At 35.8% G+C, this 23,438-nt stretch overlaps 1 protein-coding gene and 1 pseudogene across 4 annotated transcripts in view; one reads left to right on the forward strand and one right to left on the reverse strand.

The window, feature by feature from the left end:
• LUZP2 (leucine zipper protein 2) overlaps positions 1 to 23,438 on the reverse strand; it is a 654,481-nt gene that overhangs the window by 109,218 nt on the left and 521,825 nt on the right. For all 4 annotated transcript variants that reach the window (XM_037839189.1, XM_037839191.1, XM_037839190.1 and 1 more), the window contains exons 8-9: positions 14,770 to 14,844; positions 2,633 to 2,797 (exon numbers count right to left, since the gene is read on the reverse strand). In XM_037839189.1, the coding sequence (XP_037695117.1) occupies positions 2,633 to 2,797; positions 14,770 to 14,844 (240 nt within the window). The remainder of the gene's footprint in view (positions 1 to 2,632; positions 2,798 to 14,769; positions 14,845 to 23,438) is intronic.
• Positions 2,967 to 3,720, forward strand: LOC119535845 (annotated as a pseudogene).

The following is a 23,438-nucleotide window of genomic DNA, read 5'->3' on the forward strand; positions in this document are numbered from 1 at the left end:
CCCAATCAATAGCCCCTCCTTTTATTGGCCTTGCAGAGGTTTCTATTTCCTTTGTTTGATCTCCCACCTCTTCATGTTTATTCAGAAGAAACTTGCTACATTGCAATAAAAGTTACCATTTCTTTTGCCTTTGTAGCACCTGCTAAAGCCAGTTCTTACGGATTCTAGTCACTGGGGCATGCACAGTCAGGAGAAGCCCCAACTTTCGTTTCCTTTGCCTAACTATAATAGAAAAATCACAGCCACCCAGCAGGCTAAGCTGCCATTTTTTAACATGCCTCACATAAAGCTGAATGATTTGGAACCGTGCATGTTCCACTTAAGCCTGCCCCTTAACACACGCCACCTCACCTTATCATAAACCACTTCCCTAGACACACCTACTATAACTGCATAAACATCTCAAGGCTCTTCAGCTCAGGGAGACAATCTGAGGTTTACCTCCTGTGTCCTTGATGAGCTGCTTACAATAAACTCTTTTCTGGAAATCCTGTTGTCACAGTATTGACCTCTGTGCATTGGGCAGTGAGCCCCCTTTGGGCAATAACATAATTATCAAGTGTGAAGACTTAACCAGTTAAATGTCCTCATTTGAAACATTAACGTTTTTGTATATAGAGGAAAACTATTCCTTAACTGAAGTTTCTGTTTCTCTTAAAGCTCATAGCACACTTTATTACTAAGGACTTTAAAAATACTATCTGCGAGGTACCTGAATAGAGAATAAGTCCCAACTATACATAACATATAATTTCTGCCACTATTATAAAGAAAAAGAATAAGGGCACTATATAACACAAGGCAAGCTTTTAACGCTAATCTATAAAATAGATTGATTTATAATATATTATTTTAGATTTATTGAGCTCTATCTTAAACAACTGTATTTTTTCAGTTATTGTTTTGTGAAAAATGAGCAATCCCCCAAATAGGCTCATCTGAATGCTTCCTTTGTTTTTCAGTGATATGCCAAGAGAAATTTAAAAAAAAAAAGTGTATTATTTATTTCAATAACAGGTCATACATTTATGCAATCAGTTAAAGTCACAAACAATAATTCCCCCTCCAATTCAGGATCAGAAAGAGACCAGTTTGTCTCTAACCAAACATACTTTGGTTAACCAAATACACTTTGAGTTAGAGACAAATGTAACATGTCCATAGAATCACAAAGCTGTTTTGTCCAAAGTCTTCAGACTTAATGAGAGTGAACCTTAGCTCTTCCTTTAGGCACTGAAACTAAGTGGTGTCAGGTTAGGGCTCCCTTGTAAGTAGGTGAGTATGGGTAGATACATGTGCAATTTACCAATGACCAGTTTCAAAGAGTTTACCTAGGATTTTTCATGAATTTAAAAAAAAATGCATTATGTGATTTTATTGCCTGAGTTTGGTTAAGTGAACAGATACTTTAGAACTGTTGTGACCTGGTATGTTCAGAAAAGGTACAGGAAAAAATAAAAGAGAAAAATAATTGGCTTCAGTATATACTACCAAAGAGAAAAAATAAAACAAAACTGTAACATATTTTAAAATCATTTTTGACAGAGAAAGATACCGAACTTTCATAGTGAAATTACACAGGCTAATTCTCTTTAACCCATACACTTGCCCAATTGCAGATAAAAATAGAACTTTAGAAGATTTATGTTGTTTAGCTTGTTTTTGACTCTTTTTCCTTCTGAAAATAGTATTTCTTTATCTTCAATCCTTATCCTTTTAATGCAAACACAGGAACCACAGAAATGAGTAGTAAGAAAATCCTGGATGTATTGCACGATTCTGGGCCCGTATGTGGAGATTTTCATTGACAAGTTGGGCTGGTATCAAGAGTCTTCATTCTATTGCAAATAATTATAAGGCAAGTGATCAGAGAGCCACTACCCTCAGTTATACCTTCCGTAATTAAGCTCCCATAACTATTTCAGGTTGTTAAGATTCTTTTAAATTTGGAGTTCACAAATTGAAGTTTCTTAAGATTGAAGGTTAAACAGCACTGAGGCATTCCTTTGCCTGTCTGCAGTAGGTGGTGTTGGGGATATGGAGGAAGTTTTGCTTATGTCAGCTGTTCTCAAACTTTGATGCACACTAAACTACATACTGATGACTTTAGCCCAACCTAAAAGAATTTGAATTAGTTAGTGGGATGAGGGTGGGGTCACAATTCAGGTGTCAGGATTTTTTTTTAAACAAATTCCCTAAGTGATTCTACTGTGCAGTAGCCAGGATTAAAAACTAGCAACTTAATTTAAAACAAAAAAAAAAAACAAAAAAAAACAAAACATAAGAATATGTGTTAGTAAGGCTGTTGTTCATATCCATAGAAAATGCATTTTAATAATAAACATATGGTATGTATTTGAGTATAATACAAGATATTTTAAAATTTAACTTACTTTAAAATTATTATTTAAATGACTCTGCCTAAGAAACAGCAAGCCCTCTTAGAAAATCTGCTCTCCATTGTTCTCCAAGTTACCATGGAGATTTTGCAAACTAGGTCACTGTCTTCCATTTACTTCCCAATCTTTCAGTGAATTTGATATTCTCAGTTCCACTCTGATGATCTTATAGCATGAACTGTCAAGGCAGTACATTACTTGATTTTATTTTTCAAAGCAAGAATAATACATACCTGGCTTTTTACTATTGTGGCGGGAATCTTAGAGTCAATTGTTCTGGGTGGAAGTATCATCTGAGTTGGATTTGACCTGATTAGACTCAAAGGGGGAGGCTGATCACGGAAAACAGATGTCAGGCAGAGTTGTACCGTCTCTTTCATTGCTTTCATCTGTGACTCCTATGGAAAAAACAAAGAGCCATCACGTTTTTACTGATTTTTGTGTGGTCTGGTCACCATTTATCTGCTTCTCCTTTTCCACTACCCCACACTACTCTCCATATATCAGTTTTCAAAAATGATTGCCTAGTTGTTCAGCTGCAGCAAGGAGGCAAAGCAGTAGCAGGACACTGAAGGCCATGCACAGCTGGTGGGGCCAAGGCTAAATAGAGCCCGATCCCCTGGGCCATTTCATGAGTCCGGTTTGCTTGCAGGTATACGACAAGCCGGTGAAGGTACTCTGCCAACATGTCTTTTGCTTTGCATGCCTGCATCAGGGATGTCTGAAGCTGAAGAAACCTGTTTGTGGGGTGTGTTGCAGCACTCTGGCACCTGGCCTCAGAGCGCGGAGCTCCATCAGCAAATTGAGAGCACAGCAGCTTCTTGCCATGGCTGCCATAAAAGTGTCTTCCTATCCAAGTTCCGGGCCCACGTGGCTAACTGTTGCAAATACCAGAATTACATCATGGAGGGTGTGAAGACCATCACAAAGGATGCATCCCTTCAGCCAAAGAATGCCCCAAACCATTTTACCTTTCCTTGCCCTTACTGTCCTGAGAAGAACTTTGATCAGGAAGGACTTGTGGAACAATGCAAATTATCCCACAGCACAGGTACCACATCTGTGGTTTGTCCCATATGTGCCTCTATGCATGGGAGACCCCAACTACTGCAGCGCCAACTTCATAAAGCACATCCAGCCCTGGCATCAGCTTTATTTCGACACTTTTGGGAATTATGATGTGGGTGCTCCATCATTGATCAGTGAGCAGAGTTTCTACTCTGCATCGCATGTTTTACAGATTCCATCATGTGTTAAGACTGAAGCATGCAACTCATACACCTCAATATACAACAGGCCTGGGATTGAGCCATGGCATTAAGGAAAGGGGAATAGGGTCCTTTTTCAGTTTGCTAAAGCTTCTGGAATGCAACATACCACAAATGGGTTAGCTTTTTCAATGGGGTTTTATTAGGTTACAAATTTACAGTTTCAAGGCCATGAAAGAGTCCAAATTAAGGCATCAAGAGGAAGATATCTTCTCTGAGGAAAGGCTGCTGGCATCCGGGGTTCCTCTGTAGCATGGGAAGGCATATGTGATGTCTGCTGGTCTTTTTCTCCTGGTTCTGGTTTCAAAGGCTGTCTCCAAATGTCTCTGGACATTTCTCTCTCTGTACTCTCTCTGTTTCTCCTTTTATCCACTCATAAAGGGCTTATTAAGACCCATCTTGAATTGGGTGGGTCACATCCCAATCAAAAGAACCTAACCAAAGGTCCCACCTACATTAGGTCTGCACCCGCAAGAATGGATTAAAAGAACATGGCATTTTCTGGGGTACATAACAGTTCCAAGCCAGGACAGGTCCCCAGCTCGGAGCCCTCTTTTTTCCTTTGGACTCTTGCCAAAGCTGTTTTGCCCTATTGTTAACCTTGCATGTCACATGATGTAGTCTTTATTGGTCCTCAGCTACTTCCTAGAGTTACTTCTGGAAGAAAATTCAGCTTCTTCACCTTTTCTTGTTTTACACTTGTTCTTTCAATCCAATGTTCATCTCTCTGGTCCTCCAAGCCAGCTAGGATCTTTTCTGGGACACGAATAGCACAAATGAGACATGCGTCTTCTTCCCTAGTCCCTGAGATGTGTGAGTTCTGGCAGTGGCACGTTGATTCATGATGAAGCTACCAGTGTGCCATGATACTTCTTGTTGGTTGGTCATTGGCTGAAGCTGAGGTTACCATCTTAGGGAGCATTTCAGGCATTCTGTTGGGGTGAATATTCTGGATTTAGCATGGTCTGATGCTGAAAGTTTCAGTTAGTCATATTTTCCTACTACCCCTGCGTATCCTTAAAATTAACTGATTCAGTTTTAAATTCTTCATGGTGCCTTTGTAGGATAAGGTGTAATTATATATCTTTAGTGAAAGTAGGTGTTTCTAGGTTAGGAACATTAAAAATCCATATATCCCTAAGTGGGGAGGAGGTTCAGCTAGGTTGTGGGAGGGCCATAACTTTTGGTTCTGATTTTCAAGCTAATGAGGTACTTTTGAATGTCTGTTATACCTCTTTATTTTGAACTTGCTTATGTTCTTATCCTTTAAATACAAAAAGGAGTCCTCAAGTGATTAAGAAGGAAGAAACTTGGAGACTCCAGTGGGTACTGGTTCTTTTATCTCCCATTTGGTATCTTAAATTAAACTCAGCATTGTTTTTCTATTACAAATAGTTTCCTTCTGTTCTGGTTCTGTCATTATACAAAATACTAGAAATTTATTTGCTTTTATAAAGGGGATTTTTTAGGTTACAAATTTACAGTTCTAAGGCCATAAAAGTGTTCCATCTAGCGCATCAATAACAGGATACCTTCACTGAAGAAAGGCTGATGGTGTCTGGAAAACCTCTGTCACCTGGGAAGGCAAATCACTGGCATCTGCTAGTCCTTTGCTCCCAGGTTCTGGTTTCAAAATGGCTTTCTCCAAAATATCTCTGGGCTTCTGTCTTAGCTCTTCTCTCTCAGCCCCCATGCATCGTTGCTTCTTTCTCCCAGGGCACTGCCCTCTAAGCTTCTGGGGGGGTCCTCTCTTAGCATCTCTGGGGCAAGCTGGGCTTCTTAGCTTAGCATCTCCAAATGCCCTTCTGTCTGTATCTCCAAGCATCTGGGTCTTGTCAGCCCCTGAGCTCTCTTAAGGACTCCAGTAGACTAATCAAGACCCACCCTGAATGGGTGGGGTCACACCTCCATGGAAATAATCTAATCAAAAGATCTCACCCATGGTTGGGTGGGTTACATCTCCACGGAAGCAACCTAATCAAAAGATCCCACCCATAGTAAGTCTGCCCCCATAAAATTGCATTAAATAACATAGTCTTTCCTGGGGCACATAACAGTTTCAAACTGGCACACCTTCTGAACCTGATTTCAACCTAAATGGATTTGATACCCGCTTTCTAAATGCAAAGAGAGGTTATAGGAAAATATGATATCACCACCCTGTTTTCTCCCATGATAAAACCGCTTTTTCACAAAGGCGAAATGCATCTCCTGAGGAGCAGTTGTTGACAAAAGTGGCCCCCAGGAAACTTGCTTTGGTAACAGATGAAGACACTTGAAGTTAAAGGTATTTCAAGAATATTAATAAACATAGGCTAAAAAGCTGTCAGCCTAACTATAGGAACAGAATCTCCAATCAACTAGAAGGCATGTGAGAATTAGGTCCTTTTTTTTTTTTCATGTCAAATATCATTTACATATAGAAATTGTTCTAGTCAGTGGCTGAGTTTGCAAATAGTGCAGTGCTTTGGGCCCGTGCCCTGTTGATGTGGGCCTCCCCCTGCTGGCCAGTAAATCGCTGCAGGTGCCTTGTCACCACCCAAGACTGGGCCTGTCTGGAGCAATAATTTTTTCTAAATGTGCTGTTGCTTGGGAGGACCCAAATGTTAAGATCAGCTTCTTCACTGTAATTTCTGGAAAAAGTTGACTCAAAACTCCTTGAGTTGAGATTATCTTTGCAAAAGTTTGGGGGGAAATTTGACAAAACCTTCACTTGAGGGAACTGATTAGAGCATGTCCATATCACTGGTGGAACAGAAAATTTACTTATTTTCTTGTATGTAGTGCACTTCATGTGTTTCTAATAAGATGACTTTCCAGAAAGGGAAGTTTGTTATAGTCTGGCTTTTAAAAGGTGAAATATAAATAAATTTCATACTTTATTCAACTGGGAAAAAAGTAATTGCCTATTTATAAATTCAACTAATCCATACTAAGTCTGTTTCCAGGCATCTGTGCTTCATTATATATTCTGAACACCTAAATTCAAGAGATATAATCTGACTTTTTCCCTTTCAATTGGCATGATTTCAATCCTGATAGCTTACATGGCTCACTCTGAACTAGAATATGGCCTTCTTTGAAACCCGACATCTTTCTGTTAGCATCAACCTCCTTTATTATGAAACCTCCTCCAGCTCCTGTTTCTCAGGCTAGCCTGTACCTACACTCAATTTCTGCATATATTGGGAAAAAATAAATTGGGTTTCTGATAAAACTCTGATTTCCTCTAGGTCTTGTTAAATGATAGGAGTTAATCTGATGTGATAGCAAATGATAATATTAACATTTCTTATATTAGCATAATATAGAACAATATTCCAAGCTCTTTGCAGTGAAGACTATGACATATCTTTCCTGATACCTACCTATCATTATGCTTCCCATTCTTATGTAGTATATGTTGACATTTACCTTTAAAATGACATTACCTTTTGCAAAGCATTTATAATGGGGGGGGGGCGGATATTGGAATGCTGTATTTTTGTAACCATATTTTTTATTGTAGGGTATAACATATATACATAGAAGTGATAATTTTCCAAGAGCATTTTCACTGTTAACCTACAACTTCTCTAACTTAAAAAAAAAATGAAAGCTTTAGAAATTGACATTGCCTATTGCTAGAATAGCAGTTCAAGAAATCTCTCTCTTTTGAACATTTCAAGACATTTAAAAAAGCAGCTGTAGGGAAGCAACTAGAAGCAACAGTCCTAGGTATAGGACAGATGTGCATTTCTTTTTCATTAATTTGGTCCAATCGAGTTATCTATGACAGAATAAGAACCTGATAGACTGGGGTGGAGGGATGTTGGAAAGTGGGGCAGGAGGGGCTAAGCTTAATGATGGTATTTAGGATTGAAGATTTTTATTCATGTGGTTCCTTTGAATTGCTTGAAAGCCTGATTTCCTGCCCCCCTCCCTGACCCGGTTATTTTCTATTATTGACCTTGAGTGTTTTTCATATAATTTTTTACTAATTTTAATTTATTTGTATATACACACATGTGCAATTTGCCTAATTTGTTTGCAACTGTACATCCTTCACTTAGCACAATTCTTGACACAGTCTAAGGGACTCAACAAATTACTTTTTTGAATAAATGATTTTAAAAAGTCAAGAGAAAAATTTTTTCTGTATGTCATAGAAGGAAACTCATAATTTTAAATCTCTTTCAATAAATAATAAAAAAGAAAGAGTTCAGTTTCATCTTTCTATTAGTGCTTTGCTGCCATGTTGGCTGACCCCTCCTTTTCTCTAAGTGCACATTGGGAGGTCAGGGAATTGAATGCTGGGTCAGTAGTGAAGTAAGTCAGGAGGCACTAAGCAAATGAAATATGCTCTCTTTTGCATATTACAGTGAGGCAATGCAGATAGAGTAAATGTGACAGGGTCAGGCACATCTTGGCCAGGACCCAAAACTTGCATGGCTCTGAAATGTGGACTTTAAATGCTCAGGTCAGGCAAGAAGCAAGAAATGGTTAACTTTATTCATATTTTGGCCCCTCTTACTATAATACATATCAAAAAAAGTTGGATCTTTTATAGGCTTAAGTTGTATTTTGTCAAAATAGACTATAAAATTATGTAGTACAAATCCCTAAGACTGAGTAGTGACTGAATTCAGAGGATGAGAAGAAATAATGAGCAGCATTATGTTAATGGTTTCAGACACTTATTTTTAGTAGACACTAGTTAGGCAAGAAAACTTTTGCAACAGAGCATTTGGGGAAGTTATATATATATATATATAATAGGTTTTTAATGATCTGAAATTTGGTGCAATATTCTGTTCTTCTAGGCCTTCAGATGTCGCCAGGATCACCCCAGACCAACAGGGTCATCATCACATAAATATCACCTCCATCTCTTTCTCTCCTCTCATGATCATGGTAGTGAACTATCTTTGCTGTTATATTTTAACCTACTCTTAATCTCTTACATTCTGACTCTGTTTCTCTTTCAAGGCACAAACCTGTGGCTTGGCTCTTTATCTTAGATTCTGGCTTCATTCCTTGAAAACACTGTAGATTTGTCTTGCCAGAGACCATCTATTGCCTTGAACCAACCCTGCCCTAATTTGGTCATCTTTCTACCTAACCCCCATTAAGTCTTCTAAATTAATGAAGCCAGTTACTGACACTATTCAGGTTGGGCCTGAAGTAGTCCCATGAGCAGGATCCAAACATTTTATAATACATCATTACATTTTGATTTTTACTGCTAGGTGTAGTCGATTTTGAAGCTGCTGGCTACCATTCAGTTTGAAATTCACTGGGACAAGCTGTCATCTAATGAAAGATATTGCAAATCCTGTAAAGTATAATTTACCCTAGATCTTGCAACCTATTCCCTCCCAAGACCCCTTGTTTTTGTCCTGTCTTCTTGCCTCCATCCACCAAAACAGCTTTCCCACTTGCTTTGCCACATAATAATAAAATAAAACACAAAGGCCTTACCTAAAATACGCTACTTGTCATATGTCCTTTATTTATAGCCTCTCAAACATTCCATGCTCATTACCACATTAGAGACTTCATATTTGCTGTGTCCTTTCCTGCACAACCTTTCTTCCAAATACTAACATAGCTACCTTTCACTTCCATTTTTTATCTTAACACACATTTTATCCACTTGTAAGCACAAACACCGATCACCTTTTCCAGGAATGCTTCATCCTCAAGTTTGTATCACATATCCCAATGTGTGTCATATGTAGCCCTTATTAGTATTTCACATTATCTTAGTTATTGTTTATATGTTTATTATTTATCTACTCCTATCAGAATGTAATTTCATTGAGAAGAGGTACCTTTTCTTTGGCATTACCAGTTTCTACGGCACTGACTGTCATATAGAAGAAATTCAACAAATATTTGTTGAATGAATAAAGCAAACCCTCCAGAGGATAAAAGCTGGTTCTGTATAACATGGGATAATAAAGAAACATTTCTCATCTTATCCTGTATATTAGATTTTGTAAGAAAATTATTTCAAAATCCTGTCCTTTGTGCTGCATAATATGTATATCTTATAAGACATCATTCTGTATACATGTGATCATAAGATGATGGAACATTTATGAAATTTAGAAGAGATTTAGAAGGCAACCTTGCTTGTATGTGTATTTGTGGGGCAACAAGATATACCTTGCAGAAGCAACTGTGCTGTGGCTCTAATTTCTCATCTCGTGCCAAAAACTTTATGCATATTCATCTTAATTAATTTACATGAATACATGAAGTCCCCAGAAAGACCTGGCTGTAATATCAGCCGATGGCCTTGGAAAGACCATAGGAATTGTGGATTCAAAAGCTTTGCCCTTACTTCATTTCTGTGATGAAACCAGTTCTATGGACACTGGAAAGTCATTCACCATTTTGAATACCAGCTCTAGCTAACTTCTAGGTCTCTAGTATGTGTGGGGAATACCATGTTGTTCATTTATTCATTAAATAAAGTATTAATTTATCTATTCAGTCAATAACTATTTATGATGCTTTTGCAATGTGCCAGTCTAAGAGTTTCTATTCTCTTTCTGATTAGTCCTGGGAGCCTGTGTAAGTCACCTCGCTTTATGTCACCTGTAATACAGATGTAATAATGCATGCCTTCCAGGACCAAATTTTGTAAGAGTTAGATATGATAAAAATATTTTTAATATAAAAGTTTGAAAGGTAGATTTCCATATCATAAAGCTGTTTTAAATTCCTGTAGCTATTCAGTTAAATTCCTGTAACTATAATTCATAAGATATTGACAAATAATTGATTCTTTAGGAAACTCAAGGCTGTTTCTTAGATGTTGAGAGCATTATGGCTTATATTAGCTTAGCAAACTGAGACTTCTTTCATTAAATATGCCCTCATAACCAAGTTGGAGTGTAAAGATGTTGTTTTCACAATATTTATGAGGTGTTTAAGATTATTTGAAGCCCAGATAAAGCATTCTTAGGAGCTAGACACCTGAAGAGCATAAACAGCCTCATATAAAGATGATGGGGAGAAGTGAAAAGCAATTTCATTAAATTGTAGTTTTTATCCATTTGCAGCGAGATAGCATTTCTACTTGGCTTTGTATGGCTGCAGTTTATGAACCTCTTGGTTATCTCAGATGAGATCTTTTTTAAAAAATCAACCTCCAGTTATAAGAAATGCTTTTACAGTTCATAGTGCCAAAAGAAGTAATAAGATTCTGAAGGTTAGGGATGGAATCATTAGCACGAGAAGTCATCTCTGTGAGCTTGCTCACTGATAATAATAACTAAAAAACTTGAGTGCTTTCCATGTGCCAGGAATTGCTCCCAGTACTTTACTTTTTTTGATGCATCCAATTTTCCCATCAACCTTATCAAATAAGTTCTATTGTATTCCTCGTTTTACAGTGTAGTATAAAGACTTTTTTTGTTACTACACCATTCTGTATCTCCCACGTGTGCTTAAAATATACATACATTAAAATCCCTGTGCTTCTGTGCCTCTTGTCTCAGCATGGAGTCATTTTCTAATTATTGAGATACCCCAAAAACTGTGATAGATGTGGGGCTCAAGACCTTGTCTCATATGTGTTTTATATTTCCCATAGCGGCTATCACAGGATGGTCACACAAATGGCACTGGAAAACTATTCAGTCATTGAATGACAGAAAGGATGATACAAAGGCAAATCAGGGAGAAGATTCAATACAAGGAAGAACATTCCAATATTCAAGAGTTGGCAAAACCACAGAGTAGACTGGGATGCCTCATGATTATGGGAATTCAACAAAGCATATTGCCGATATGTGACAAGCATCTCAGAGGAAGGATTCAAATAATAGTTGATAAGTTAAACTTTAGGATTTTATGTGCCTCTGATTCTTGATTCCATCAATCCAAGAAACAGTCACATACCTTTATAAAAGTAATATTATGCGGTATGAATTGGACGTGGTCAGAGATGAACATAAATTGGTATAGATTTCTTTTTCATAAATTAAAAATCTCATAAAGCTGGGATTTTGGTAAGATGAATTATACTTGAATTATTTCCTAAAACAGCAAGCAGACCTACCTAAAACTATTAAATGTTAATTATTTGTATAAATTTGTATAAAATAGTAATCACAAAGGAGTGAAGATGATATAAAAAATCTAATCATTCATCAAAAGCCACATTTGTCCTGAGGATCTAAAACATGATCATGAATAAGATAGCATTCATAAAATTTCCTTACTGATTCCTCTACTGAAACACTTTCCAAATAACCTGTCTGAGAAATTAGCTGCATTAGCTATGAAAAGGTTTAGTCATAACAAAGCTAAGAAATATGTGAGATATTTGTATTTATATACAAGCTTTTGCGGGGGGTGTTAGTGTTTTCACAGCTTCTTTTTTTTTTTTTTTTTACATAGAAATGTTCTATGTCTTTATCTTTCAAGTGGGTCTTTTGTAGGATTGTAGAGTTTTTGTTTTATCCAGCCTGATAATTTTAGTCCTGTTCTAGGAGTATTTCAACCATTTATTTTTAATATAATTAATTATATACTTAATTTGATAACTACATTTTACTATTTATTTTATATTTAGCACATCTATTATCATAGCCAAAAATTTGACTGTCATGTGGTTATCTTTGTATTTAACCAAGAAACTTTGTGGTTTATTGATATTTTTGAATCTGTGGTTGACTTCATTCAAAGCTGTAAAAAATTCTCATCTATTATCTCTCTCTGTAATGCTTCTAACCTATTCCTTTATTCCTTCTGGAAAGACAATTATAGATATTAGAGAAATTATGAACTTGTGCCATATTACTTTTACTCCGTTTCTGTTTGCTTTCCATTACTTCTTACTTTATATGTATTTGTTTAGCTAGTTTATATTAATTATTCTTTCATTAGTCTTCAGTTCTACAGTGTCCATCTGCTATTGAACCCACCAGTTGAAATCTTAATTACAGATATTATATTGCTTTAATCTAGAATGTTAACTGTTTTATATTTTATAGATTCCAAACCTAGGTAAATATTTTATTCTTTTATCTGTCTTGTCTATTTTCCTGTATTTTAAAACATACTAATCATAGTTGTTATTACTTACTTTCTAACTTGAATATCTGAATTAGCTCTAGTTCTGTTTCTATTGTTTGTTTTCCTCTTGTGTGTTGATCAGATGTTATTTTCTCTAAATATGACTAAATTATTTTTATTATGTGTCTGATTTGTATACAAATTAAAGATACATTTTTCCAGATGATATCCTCTGTCAGAAAGAGTCTACTTTTCAAATGCTGATCACCCTAACCTAATCAGGAAGTGATCTTGATCAGGAATGGATTAAACTTTGAGTAAAACTCAGGCTACTCTTATATTGTTTCTGCTGCTCAGATATAAGCCTTCCATGCTTTTGACTGAGGGCCATGCAGGGTTTTGTCTCCTCAAGTCTGAGATACTAGGGAGATTCACTTCTCAGATTCAGAGTTTTGCATGTTAATATATGCTGGAGATATGTTCTAGCTATTAGAGAATATTACCTTAGATGTTCAATAAATGGACACTGTGCCAGTTTGGATACATTATGTCCCCCACAAAAGCCATATTCTTTAATGCCATCTTGTGGGAGCAGACTGATTAGTCTGTTGATTAGAGTGAAACTTCTGATTAAATTGTTTTCATGGAGGTGTGGACCCTGCCCATTCAGGGTGGGTTTTGATTAGTTCACTGGAGTATTTAAGAGAGAAGCTAAAAGCCGACACAGACCAAGATGCTTGCTGATGCTTGGAGGTGCTTGGAGATGTAGACAGAAGGATGTTTGGAGATGCTAAGCTAAGAGATGAAGCCCAGGGTTTGCCCTGGAAAAGCTAAGAGAGGACCCCCCAGACTCTTAGAGAGAAATGCTCTGGGAGAAAGAAGTAAGAACACACAGGAGCTAAGAGAGAAGAGCAAAGACAGAAGCCCAGAAAGCCATTTTTAATCACAACCAGGGAGCAAAGGACCAACAGACTCCAGCCACATGCCTTCCCAGCTGACAGAGGCTACAGAGTTGATGCCACTTTTATGGCCTGGGAACTATAAATTTGTAACCTAATAAATCCCCTTTATAAAAGCCAATCCATTTCTGGTATTTTGCATAATGGCAGCTTTAGCATACCAGAACAGATGCTGAGTGAACAAAGAGAGAAATGATTTTAAAATCACTCTACTCATTTGCTCTGAGGTAACTAAGGAAGAAAAAGATTATTTTTTACAACTTTGTAAAGTAGGTTAAAAGTGAAAAAATATACTGAGAAGGAGAGGCATTAAGAAATTTTGCAAAACATGATAATTATTAATCACAGAATGGTAATTAGTATTTTAAAACTAATTCCTTACTCTATATTATATTGTCCTTTCCTTATACCAATTCCTTCTTCTCCATGTATGCCTCAGATGATGAACATTGAAAAGCAAAGTTTGTCATCAGATGGAGATTGTGATTGATCCTGAGCATGCACAATTGTAGAGATTAAGAAAACCAAACTGAAAAATAAATCAATAAGGGGTAAATAAAATCTTCTGGAATTAGATAATGGTGATAAGTGCACAACTCTGAGAAATTTAAAATCATAGATCTTATGGTACTTGAATTATATTTCAATGACGTTGTTGTAAAAAAGAATGACTGTAACCATCTCTTACTTTATCTTTATACAAACACAATTGGTTAAGAGAATCTTTCTTCTTTTTTGCCTCTACACCCAAAATTCTAATTTAAGACTACTCATATTAAAATGTCAATGAACACTTCCATTCCCTTCATAACTCATTCATTCAAAGTTAATACACAGCATCTTAGTTGGTGCTTTAAAGCATGTTTAATCATGGCAATATAGTACAAATGCACTAAGAAAATGAAAAATAAAGCCATGAACTCACACAGCCTGAACTTTGAGACAACTGTAGCAGAAAAAAGCAAGGAAAGAATTGGATTCCAAAGGGACTATCAAGCACTCCTAAATTTTATAACCATTGTATTTGCACAGCAGCTGGAAGTACATCAATAAATCAAGGGAAAAGAATGAGCACACCCTAACTTCTGCTGTTAAAACCAAAGTTGTGATCATCCATGGATATAAACTTACCCTGTCAAGAGCTGCTTTCTCCAGCTCATTTTTGGCTACAGCCAATTTTTGTTCAAGATCAGTAAGCTGTTGAGCCTGTAAAATGAAAAAAAGACAAATCCTTCAGTAAATTCTATAATCTCCCCTTCCATTTTAAGCATTTGTCATTCATTGCCCAAAAAAAAGGAAAAAGAAAATGTTTTTAACTTGTGATATTCATTTAGAATTCAGGTTAAAAATATTATATTACTTGGTCATTTGATCAGACTGCAGAAAATGATACTTGCTAGATGAATATACACAGAAAGCTTCACTGGACCAAATTGTCTACTTCCAAAACTTCAGCTCAAGTCTTAGAAAATTTGTGATTTGAATACATCAGTTATGTTTCTAGTATTTGCTCTTTTTTTATTTGCTGAATTTTAATCCTGTACACTTCTCTATTCCATCGTATCTCTGAATCTTTGCAAATGCCCTAAGTCTGCTGTTAAAAGAAAGGAGTAATTGCCTTAGATTAGGAAGATGTGTATTCAAATCCTGCTCCACCACTTCTTAGCTATTTGATCTTGGGCAAAGCTATTGAGTTTTCTAACCTAGAAATGACAACGTTTTTCTACTCCATACCACCAGTGAACAAATGAAAGTGTGATAACTTCAAAATTTCATTATAAGCCTGCACATAACGGTCTTACCATCATTGTTCATTCCATTATTATCTCATACATCAATTCATCCTTTAATTTATTTCCAGATTCTCTACTATTCCAGGCACTATACTAGGCCCTGGAAATTGAAGAAGTTATTAAAAATAGAATATTTCCCTTTAATGACCTACAAACTTATTTGTTCAATTTGTACATCTCTTCCAGATGATTGTGAGCAAGATAATAAAATGCATTTATTCTAATTTGCTTTATTCTTTCAATCATTTCCTAAATTGACAAATATTTTTGAGCTTGTTATTTAAATATATATTATATATAGATTATATATATATGTATATATATGACACTATTATGTGGACTGATGGTATAATCCTTGACCTCAAGAGAGACAGTATATATGCATGTATATTCAAATAGTGAGAGTTGCTATCAAGAATAAATTATCAACAAAATAAAGCTGAAAGAGGGACTAGAGCATGTTAGAGTTTATATTCATGAGTAGTCAAATCCCAAATTCTTCATTTCCCTTTTCGTGGTATCCATATCCTGTGCTACACGGCTTTCTTCTTACTCTGATTATGTAAATTACATTGGCCAATGGCATGCAAAAAACTCTTATAAAATTGGGCTAGTTATTTTGTTAATTTTCTATCACCATGAGAAGGACATGACTGAGCTAGCCTGATAAAACAGAGCTGTGTGAGCTAAACTGCTGCAGTGAAGCCTCGCTTAGACCAAGAGCTCCAGCCAATCTGATGGCAGATCTGCACAGCCCTGCATAAGAGCGTAAGCCCAGCCAAGATCACTGACCCCACCCCACCCCAGTCTACCAAAATGTCTGTGATACATAAAAATAAATATTCTCAACTAGATTTCGGGTGGTTTATTTCATAACAAAAACGAATTGGTATAGATATGGGTCATTGAGAGAGTTGAGAGTTATTCTGATTAGGTAAATTTAAGCAGGGTCCTGAAATTTTAAGAAACAAATAATACAAAAATCTGGAAATTTTTAAGAATCTAAGATGGAGACAACAGCACTTTTTGAGGGAAAACAAAGCTAGTGTATCTAGAGCATATTGAGCAGGAGGATAAGAGATAAAAAAGAAGACAAGAAAGGGTCAAATAATATAGTGGCTTATTTGCTTTGGTAAGGATATTATTTTAAATCAGTGAACAAAAAGTTGGAAAATTCAAATTGGTAAACCTATATTTGAGTCCTATATTTTCCATTTTACAGGTGAAATGATTATTTGCAGTAAACAGAAAGGACTAGTTAAATGTAATTCTTCATTTTTTTCTGTATTTTTAAAGAAAACAGTAATTTTTGAAGTTGTACATTGCTCTTTCTCTATCTAGTTACCTGCTATGGAAAGGCAATAGAGCAGAGATGGTAGGAAATAAATTTTAGAGCTAGACCCCTGGAGTTTGATCAGTGGCTCTTACCCCTTACTAATTGTAAATACCTTGGGAAATATAGTTAACCTCTCCATTTCTGTTTCCTCTTCTGTAAAAAATGAGGATAATAATAGTACCTACCTCATAGGATTGTTAGGAGACTGAATGAGTTCATATATAAAACACATAGAAGAGTACGCGGCTTATCATGAGTATATAAATGTATGATAAGTAATATAAATATAGTTTAATTAACCTATAAGTAATACATTACAAAATTAGCCAGTATAGCAATCCAGAAAGCTTGCATCACGGCTGGAACAATGGATTTCAACAGGAATAATAAATATATATTTGAAACCTACATAGCCATTAGTTCCCAGGATTTCAATTATTTAATATTTTTAGTACCGCACTGAACCTGGTATAAACTAGCCAAGAGATCTTGGGAGACAGAGGTTACAGAAAGAGTAAAGAAAGAAATCACTGCAATTGCAACAGTGTTTCATATTGTGGCCCTAGTCTTAAAGGATCAGTTTCTGGATTAATTCATATACAGTGGCTGTAAAAGTATATACCAGGAGAACACTTCTCTGAGTGTTAAACCATCAGGAGAACCATAAAAATGGGGGAATTTATAGATAGTGTATTTTAACAGTTTACATTCAATCAAGATAAACTGATGCAAACACTTGTAAAAATGAAACACAGGGACATTTGACATATCTATGCAAGATTCTAGAATACATTTCTGTGCTGGTTTGAACCTATTATGAACCCCACAAAAGCCATGTTCTTTGAATCCAATCTTGTGGGTGCAGACTTACTGTGGGTGGGATCTATTTATTAGGTTGTTTCCATGGAGATGTGACCCACCTAATTGTGCGTAGGGCCTTTTATTATTTGATTTTTTTTCCATGGAGATGTGCCCTTGCCCATTCAAAGTGGGTCTTAATTACTTTATTGGAGTCCTTAAGAGAGCTCAGGGAGACAGACAGAGCTCAGAGCCGACACACACAGAGATGCTTAGAGAGAAAATGCCCAGAAACATTTTGGAGATAGCAGTTGAAACCAGAGAGAAGCTAAGAGATGAAATCCTGAGTTTGTCCCAGAGAAGATAAGAGAGGATCCCCAGATGCTTACAGAGAGAAACAAGTAAAGAAGCACAGGAGCTGAGAGAGAGAAGCTAAGACAGAAGCCCAGAGACATTCTGGAGAAAGCTTAGGAAACCAGAAGCTAACCGCGGTAGAGGCCCAGCAGATGCTGGCTGTGTGCCTTCCCATGTGACAGAGGAACCCCAGATGCCATCAGCCTCTCTTCAGTGAAGGTGTTGTCCTATTGATACCTTAACTGGGACATTTTCATGGCCTTAGAACTGTAAATTTGTAAACTAATAAACTCCCATTGTAAAAGCCAATCCATTTCATGTATTTTGCATTTCAGCAGCTTTAGCAAACCGGAACACTTTTCTTCACATTAAGTCATTAAATAATTATTTATGAAGTGCTTAATCTCTCAAACTATGTAACATTGCTTGAGAACACATGGTAGAAAATATACTTTCCCCATTCTTAGGGTACTTACAGTACAATAAGTACTTATTATTAGGGTACTTAAAGTACAATACACAAAATAAAAAATCACAATATGAGATACTAACTGCTAAACTGGATGTGTGGATAAGCTGCAAATGAGACAAGAGGGAAGGGGCTCCTCAGTGTGGCCCGAGAAGTTAAGGAAGATGTTTTCTGCCTAATAATTTATTTTACCAACTAATTATAACATTTAATTTCTCATAACATGTATATTTTTCTCATTTGGAAGTTAAAAGTCTACATCATATTTCTTAATTTCTTTTATTGAAAATTTATGGAGATTCAGAGATACAAGTTTTCATTGGTCATGGAATGCTGGAGTCTGATTTGGCTCCATGTGTAGTGTTCCTTGTGCTTTTTCGTGATCTCTTCCTCAAGAATCCACCTTAAATAGACCTAGATTGTGAATGATGTCACCAGTGCTAAATTTAATGCACAAAGTTCTCTGTTATTTTCTAAAAAACATGGAAGTATAGCTGGGTGTGATGGAGTAGAAATAAAGACCTTGATGGCTTTATCTGAATTATCAATGAACCCCTGTATAAAGTTCTGTCAAGTAAGATTCAAATTACTTTTAGAAAGGGTCAAATTAATCATTCATACATCAGGCTTGTGTTTTAATACTTCTGAAAAACCTATAGTAACCATTTATTTTTAATTCCCTCTCCAGTCCCTATTCTGATAAGAATATCCGGCTATTCTCTTTTTCAGTTTTCTGATGAATATCCCTGTAGTTTATAGCATATAAAATATCTCTGTCCTACCTTCTAAGAGGACATAAGACAATTTTCATGCTAAAGATAAAATATTAAATGCAAATAATACTTATCAAGTTCAGGTAAGAAGGGAGACATAAGGTTAGATCCATTTGCCTTGGCTGAGCTATAAATTTTCTTCCAAGTCTTCTGGAAGTCAGTTGTAAACAGAAATGCTCTTAAATCCATAATACTCATTGTCAAGGATTAATTAATATACCAGAGACACAAAAGGTACAAAGCAATATGTTCTAAAATGAAATTCTAATAAATCTCATAATTCAAATTCAGGAAATCAATTTTTCCCCCCGGGAACCAAGGAAAAAAGACAAAATTTATGGTCCATCACAGTTCGTCTCAAACCAACAGCAACATCTAGAATACCAGGATACTACTTTTTTTTTCTTTTTTTTTTTTTTAATCACCAAGGCACAAAAATCAAGCTGAGCATGTCATGAACTTGACTTGCTTCCTAGGGCATACAATATAATTCAACTGGTTGTCACCCATTCTAGAAGATAGATTGAAATATAAGTGAGTGATAAACACCTTAGAGTTTTAACAGTCAGCAGTGCCTTACACATAATGAATAAATGGTGTTTAAAAAATTAAATCTCGGACAATTTGGGGCTAAATTGAGAAGACAGATGTGGGGACCAGCACAGATTTTGAATGCTTCCTATAGTATCAGTTTTTTTGCCCTATAATAAAACATAGGAAAAGAAACAATGCAAGGGTATCAGTATAAAGACATCTAGTCAGGCTCTTTTCTAGCACTGCCTCCTGTTTGGAAATACTGAAGTGGAAACCATCCCACATAAGGCCAGATAAGAAACTCTGTATATAGAATAGAGGACAGATCCTTCTCAAAGCATTTTTGCTATTGCAGAGTTTAAATAAACAAGAAGAGGATTTCCCCAAAGTTAGAAGACTACCCTAACTCATTATTGGGGATAGTATTAGTCAGGGTTCCACAGAGAAAGAGAACTATGTATACTTCTTAAATATATTTGTATTTATATGTGCATATATGTGTATATATACATGTATATATACAACTATTAAGATATTTATTATATCAATTGGCTCACATGACCTTGGGGATTGGCAAGTCCAGATTCTGGAGGGCAGGATGCAAGTTGGAAATTCCCATGAAGGTGACATTCAGTTTCCCAGGAGAAGCAGGCTGGTTGAAGTAGAGATAGAAATTTTTTTTTTCTAAAGCTAAAATCCTCAATTCTTACTTAAGGCCTCCAAGTGACTGGATGAAGAGACTACTCTCAATGCTGAAAGCCATCTCCTTTGTTCATTATAGATGTAATTAGTCATAGATGCAATTAACTGACTAATGATTTAAATCTGTCTACAAAGCACCCTCACAGTAACAATCAGGCCAATGCCTGCTTAACCAAATAACTAGATGCCATAACCTAGCCAAGTTGATGCATGAAATTAGCCATCACAGGGACACAGTTAGGTAGAGAGCTACAGTGGCTGAATCTGGATGTAATGGAAGGGTTTGTAACAGGTCTTTAAGCAGCCTCAATGAAAGAAGGGCAGAAACCCTTAGAAGTTTTCTAACAAATGCAATGCTACTTTGACTGTTATTAATATGGTTACTTGCTGACATTTTGGAACTAATAACAACCTGTAGGTATATTTCGGCAAATGAAGCAGTACTATGGACAATGGGTAGATGAGAAGATCCATTGAGTTATGAGAAGAAAACATTAGAAAGTCTTCATTATAATTCTAAATTCTAATACTTTAATATATGTTATTATACAAAATATTCCACATTCTATATTCCTTAGTATAATACACAAAAATATTAGAACTTATATTTATGCATATTTTAATGTCATAAGTGTTTTTACATGTTTACAATGTACAAAATATGGCAGTAAAATAACAATGACAATAATAATACAATCTTAAACTTTTGGTGGGATTATTTTAAAATATAAATAGATAAGAGATAAATATACATGAATAGGTAGATATAAATAAATAGATAAATCCTCACAGAAACTGTATGTAGTAAGTAGCATTATTTTCATTCTTTTTAATTGATCAAAAGTGAGACATAGATTAAGGAAATAACTTGTTCAAGGTCACAAAGCTGGAAATGAGCAGACATGGATCTGAACTTCAAACCTGGGTAGTGTGGATCCATGTCTGTTCCTCCTAACCACTAAAGATATGTGTGCATCTAAGTTATAACAGATAAACATAAGCATATTTAATAGAATGTGTTCAAAATTTATTGATCATATGCATGATAAACTGGAGAACACGCAGAAGACTGGAAGAACATGTGTTGAAGATTATTCATCTAATGAGAATAATGATCTCATGACAAGTGATATTCTCAAGAGCTTACTAAGGTGAACTTGGTCGTTGGTGAAAGGATAATGATAGGATTGAATTTTTATATAGGATTCAATTCATCAATTAGCATATGGAGCACAGCCGTACTAACCCAGAAGCCATAGATAGTACTTGAGAAACATGAAACATAACAATACCACCACCATTATAGCCTTCATCTCTGTATCTCTATATTTACTATCACTTCTGAATGTCATCAGCTCTATATTTTACAATAGGATTTAGAAGAAAGAAAGCCAACAATCCCATTCTATTTCTTAAGCCCCAACCCCCAAAAAGTACAAGGTCATAAAATCAAGATCAACTTTGGTAATCATATTCTTTGATTCAACACCTGCTCATTTAAACTTTAATAACTTGGGAGTAATACAGAGAGACTTGGCCTTGAATCACTAACATATGTATAAAGGCCAAATTTAGATCCCAAATTATACAGGAATATCTTAGCATAACATCTGGTTCTAAGTGCTATTAAAAGTGAATTTTAATAAATCAAAATTATAAGATAAATAAGCCTTTCTTTGAGAAACAAGAAAAGGAATATATAATTCTCTTCAAATTTATTTTTTTATTATTTTTATCATATGTACATATAGATGCATGTGTCATTAATGGTCACTTATGGAAAATACATTGTAATACATAATTGTATTATGCATTTGATATTGACTTCCTATTTTCCTAGACTAGACACCTAGACTTCGGGTAATTTGCCTCACCCTCCTTCTCAACTATACATTTTGGGTGAGATTAATTCAATCCTAAATTCCAGGGATGGGGCTGTAATTTCTTAAAGCAATAAGCCTATCTCAACTCTGGAGACAATGATTCTGGTTGGGTTTAGGAATCTATATGTACTGATCTGTATATACTGATGGCTTCTGAAATAAAAGTTATCCCTCTTTTCGATCCAAGTGAGGAAAATAAACATGTATATACATATATATGTTTTTCCTTTCTGTAGTGTAGTATGAGAATATTGAGGTCTGATGCTAGAATAAGAGAAAAATACAAGGCTAAGATGTCCTATGGAAGAAAAAAGAGCATAGAAAAATAGAAACCAAACACACATCAGGCTCTGGTGACTTTGAAAATCTCTGTTTCAAACCAAATCTGATACCAATGAACCTTCCATGTTTCGGTTAATGTTAATTTCTTTCCTTAGTTCATTTTTTGTTAGATATTAATTTTATATTATCATAAGTAGCAAAAGTTTCAAAATTTCTGAGTTAGACATGACAGAGTAAACAGTATTAGACTAGTCCTCTCCCCATCGACAACTATAAGCCCATTGACCCATGCTCTGTTCTTTGAAATATAGAAAACTCCCTAGTTGAGACCCATAACTGCACCAGCTTTCTGCCTGGGACAATTTTCTCACTGAAGTACAGGGAACTGGGGCCCAAGCAGACCACTGAAACTGCACTGGGCTTTGGAGTCAGAGCTCAGATTATAGGGCAGATTAAATGGTTTAAACATGAAGGCCAGAACATCAAAGAACAGAAAGGTGAGCAGGGATGGGGTTCCCAAAAGTCTGTATATGTAGTGGTGATAGGGGAAGTATGTGGAGTTCCTGAAAATGCTTGGCTGAAAGTTGGGCCACAAATATAAAGGGAGATATTATACAATATTATGCAAGGCTGATTACAAAGCAGCTGAGATCAGAACATAAACACTGAAGGATGAGCATTACACAAGGATGTTAGAGTTCCAGAGACATCCATAAAACTCATTAACATAACAGGCAATGGAAGAGCAGCTTTTATATTAGTAACCAGGCACTAGACCAGTGGTCTGCAAACTACATGCCACAGGCCACATCTGGCCCACTGCCTGTTTTAATAAATAAAATCTTATTGAACACACCCATTCTCATTTATTTAAAT

Source organism: Choloepus didactylus, chromosome 6 (assembly GCF_015220235.1).
Source record: "Choloepus didactylus isolate mChoDid1 chromosome 6, mChoDid1.pri, whole genome shotgun sequence".
Classification (NCBI taxonomy): domain Eukaryota; kingdom Metazoa; phylum Chordata; class Mammalia; order Pilosa; family Megalonychidae; genus Choloepus; species Choloepus didactylus.